Source organism: Micropterus salmoides, unplaced genomic scaffold (assembly GCF_014851395.1).
Source record: "Micropterus salmoides isolate LMB-PRFRI ecotype aquatic unplaced genomic scaffold, ASM1485139v1 Ms_hic_scaffold_1341, whole genome shotgun sequence".
In the NCBI taxonomy this organism is placed as follows: Eukaryota; Metazoa; Chordata; class Actinopteri; order Centrarchiformes; family Centrarchidae; genus Micropterus; species Micropterus salmoides.
In genome coordinates this window covers 338-4,656 of record NW_024040421.1, presented here as the reverse complement: position 1 = coordinate 4,656, position 4,319 = coordinate 338, and the positions used below count along the sequence as shown (strand labels likewise).

The 4,319-nt window shown below is 35.0% G+C and overlaps 1 protein-coding gene across 1 annotated transcript; it reads left to right on the top strand.

Annotated features, from left to right (window-relative positions):
- Positions 1-3,571: 3,571 nt before the first annotated feature.
- LOC119901497 (ESF1 homolog) lies at positions 3,572-3,993 on the top strand. Its single transcript, XM_038717084.1, has 2 exons — positions 3,572-3,756; positions 3,834-3,993. Exons 1-2 carry the CDS (start codon positions 3,620-3,622, stop codon positions 3,976-3,978), a joined length of 282 nt encoding a protein of 93 aa, XP_038573012.1. The 5' UTR covers positions 3,572-3,619; the 3' UTR covers positions 3,979-3,993.
- The last annotated feature ends 326 nt before the right edge of the window (positions 3,994-4,319 follow it).

Genomic DNA, 4,319 nt, shown 5'->3' with positions numbered 1-4,319 from the left:
AAAATGGAAATAGTAGTAACTAATCAATAGGTACTAGTAACTGAATAATAGTACTAGTAAAATGGAAATAGCAGTAACTAATCAATAGGTACTAGTAACTGAATAATAGGTACTAGTAAAATGGAAATAGTAGTAACTAATCAATAGGTACTAGTAACTGAATAATAGATACTAGTAAAATGGAAATAGCAGTAACTAATCAATAGGTACTAGTAACTGAATAATATATTAGTAAAATGGAAATAGCAGTAACTAATCAATAGGTACTAGTAACTGAATAATAGGTACTAGTAAAATGGAAATAGCAGTAACTAATCAATAGGTACTAGTAACTGAATAATAGGTACTAGTAAAATGGAAATAGCAGTAACTAATCAATAGGTACTAGTAACTGAATAATAGGTACTAGTAAAATGGAAATAGCAGTAACTAATCAATAGGTACTAGTAACTGAATAATAGGTACTAGTAAAATGGAAATAGTAGTAACTAATCAATAGGTACTAGTAACTGAATAATAGGTACTAGTAAAATGGAAATAGCAGTAACTAATCAATAGGTACTAGTAACTGAATAATAGGTACTAGTAAAATGGAAATAGCAGTAACTAATCAATAGGTACTAGTAACTGAATAATAGGTACTAGTAAAATGGAAATAGTAGTAACTAATCAATAGGTACTAGTAACTGAATAATAGTACTAGTAAAATGGAAAAATAGTAACTAATCAATAGGTACTAGTAACTGAATAATAGATACTAGTAAAATGGAAATAGTAGTAACTAATCAATAGGTACTAGTAACTGAATAATAGGTACTAGTAAAATGGAAATAGTAGTAACTAATCAATAGGTACTAGTAACTGAATAATAGGTACTAGTAAAATGGAAATAGCAGTAACTAATCAATAGGTACTAGTAACTGAATAATAGGTACTAGTAAAATGGAAATAGTAGTAACTAATCAATAGGTACTAGTAACTGAATAATAGGTACTAGTAAAATGGAAATAGTAGTAACTAATCAATAGGTACTAGTAACTGAATAATAGGTACTAGTAAAATGGAAATAGTAGTAACTAATCAATAGGTACTAGTAACTGAATAATAGGTACTAGTAAAATGGAAATAGTAGTAACTAATCAATAGGTACTAGTAACTGAATAATAGGTACTAGTAAAATGGAAATAGTAGTAACTAATCAATAGGTACTAGTAACTGAATAATAGATACTAGTAAAATGGAAATAGTAGTAACTAATCAATAGGTACTAGTAACTGAATAATAGATACTAGTAAAATGGAAATAGTAGTAACTAATCAATAGGTACTAGTAACTGAATAATAGTACTAGTAAAATGGAAATAGTAGTAACTAATCAATAGGTACTAGTAACTGATAATAGGTACTAGTAAAATGGAAATAGTAGTAACTAATCAATAGGTACTAGTAACTGAATAATAGGTACTAGTAAAATGGAAATAGTAGTAACTAATCAATAGGTACTAGTAACTGAATAATAGATACTAGTAAAATGGAAATAGTAGTAACTAATCAATAGGTACTAGTAACTGAATAATAGATACTAGTAAAATGGAAATAGTAGTAACTAATAAATAGGTGATACCTGAACTGCATAGCCCCATTGATTTCAATCAAAAAATAAGGGAATAGTTTCTAGTCGCTAAAAATTAAGTGGGCCTACTAGTATGTAATTAATTGTTACTAGTAAAACGGGAACAGTTACTAGTAGCTAATGGAATAGTTAGTAGTAACTATTAAGTACTAGTAGCTTTTTAAATAGCGCGTAGTAAGTTTTAAGGAATAAATGTTAAAACGGCTTGCCGTTAGTCTTGATGAACTAGAAAGTAAGCTGAATGTCCGTGGGCAAGTTTCCCTCGCGGAAATATTACGGTAAAGTGTGGAATTTGCGACAAAACGACAAAACATTTGATGGAGCGTAACTTAATTGTAAACGATGGATACCGTCATATCGCACAGCCCTAGTTCATGTTGCTTGTTGAAGCTGTAAATGTGATCAGCTGTACTCACCAGTGTTTGGCAAAGACTCAGCTGTTGTTGAGAAAGACCTGATGAACTTAGTCTGAATTTCCTTTCAGAGACAGAGACTCGTCTCGTTTCGACGGCTGCTGCTCTGACAAACTCTCAGTTCCCCCCCCCCCGATCGGTTAACAGACCCTCACGTCGGTGGAACCACACCATTGGCTGAAATATGTTTCCCGCTTTGGCTGTTAAAATACTACTAACGATTGGCTTTCTAGCAGGAGGGGCGGGGTTATTCCCGCTAGAGTTTTTGTTTTTTATAAGATGAACAGTGTGTGTACATTAACAATAACACCACAAGAAAATTGCAAGACAATACAAAAAATATAAAGACCGATCAGATCAGGACAAATAAAATAAAAATATAAAACAATAAGACAATAAAACAACAATTAAAAACACAGTGTATGAGGAAGATATAAAATAATATATACAGCGTATATATTAATACAGTTTTTGCTGGGTATATACTGACAATATGCTAATTGCTAATATGCTAAGTCTGGCAAGCACCCAAGACACACTGCCCAGCTGGATTAGCAAAACAGACTAGAAATATTCACTGCAAGCGGGCGTATAACTTAACATTAACCTACTGTTACTTATTGACATCAGGCTTTGCTACCGTTGCACTAAACCTGACATTTACTTACCGAGAGGGAAAAGGAAGGGGCGCTAAAAAAACGTGAAAATCGGCCTAATGCATAAATAATATAGTTAACCAGTAGACTTGGGTGGAGACATTGCAGTAGAATGAGACCATTTTAAAGACAGACCTTATTTGGGACTGTTTCAGAATCAGAAATACTTTATTGATCTCCGAGGGAAAATTCTTGTTTCACAGTTGCACATTGCACATCAAGCAAATTGCCTTAGCAGGAGACACAGGCGTGACATCGGGGACGGAGCTGATGGTGGTGACAGATGGAAAGGGGAAGTGAAGCTGAAAGGTGGGCAAGGCGGAAGTGCTGATGGGAAGTGGAATGGTTAGAAGGTCAGAAAAGAAGCATCATTGATTGAACATTGTTATATTGTTACTGAGGAAATGGGTTCATTTTCTGAGGTTTCAAGAAGGCCACCGAGGCTTCTGTCACCGCTTCAGTTTCTGGAGTCACTCCATTTACTATGTCACGTGTCATGCTCCAACCTCTGACGTCAACTTCATTAACACTTGCAATATAAAGAACAACTTTTTGTCAGACCAACTCGTTTCATCAGGGTCATCATGAAACACACTACAAAATAACATTTAAATAATTCAATTTAATTTAGTACCAGTTTATAACAGAAGCCAGAAGCTATCTCAGTGCATTTTTCATATAGAGCAGCTCTAGACTGTACTCTTTGTAATACTATTAACAGAGACCCAACAACGACTAAATGCTGTGAAATGACACACGAATAGGAAAAAAGGCGTTATGATAACACATGAAATGACTTAAGACATTGGCATTGCAGGGGGTTTGACCTCTTCAGACAGAAGTTTTTTTGGTGTGAAAAGTGTTTGCTTGATTCATACAGAAGCATGTGTTCCTCCTCTCAGGGTTTACAGAGAGAAGATGCGTGACTACCAGTTCAAGCGGCTGAAGTATTTCTACGCCGTAGCGGAGTGTGACTCGGCCGACACCGCCGCCAAAATCTACGGGGAGTGTGACGGCTACGAGTACGAGAGCAGCTGCTCCGTCCTGGACCTCCGGTAAGACTCCGAACACAAGCGACACAAATACTGACAGTAATGTAGAAAAGCACAAAACTGAAACCTCCACTGAACAGGTTTATTCCTGATGATGTCGAGTTTGACGAGGAGCCCAAAGACGTGGCGACGGATGTGAACCTCTCGGCCTACACGCCCAAACTGTTCACCTCATCTGCTTCTACAACGTCAAAGGTAAGAACATCGAAGGATACTATAAAGTAAAAACACCATCGCCAGTAAAAGTAAGGAGAAAATGGCCATTATTTCTGATTTCCCTGTGTTTTAAAGTATTTTAAGCAGTCCTGTACTCAACTGTAACATTTTGAAGTGCTTTACTTGAATGTTTCCATGTTCTGCTACTTTATACTTCACTACATGTCAGAGGGAAATATTGTACATTTTACTGTGTTTTTAAAGCTTTAGTTACTTTGCTGATTCAGATTAATAACACAAAATGTAAACAAATAAATCAGAATGTGTTACGGGTTAAAAAGCAGCCACACCTTTTACTATGGCTGCAACTAACTATTCTTCATAATCGATGAATCTATTTCACAAAAAAT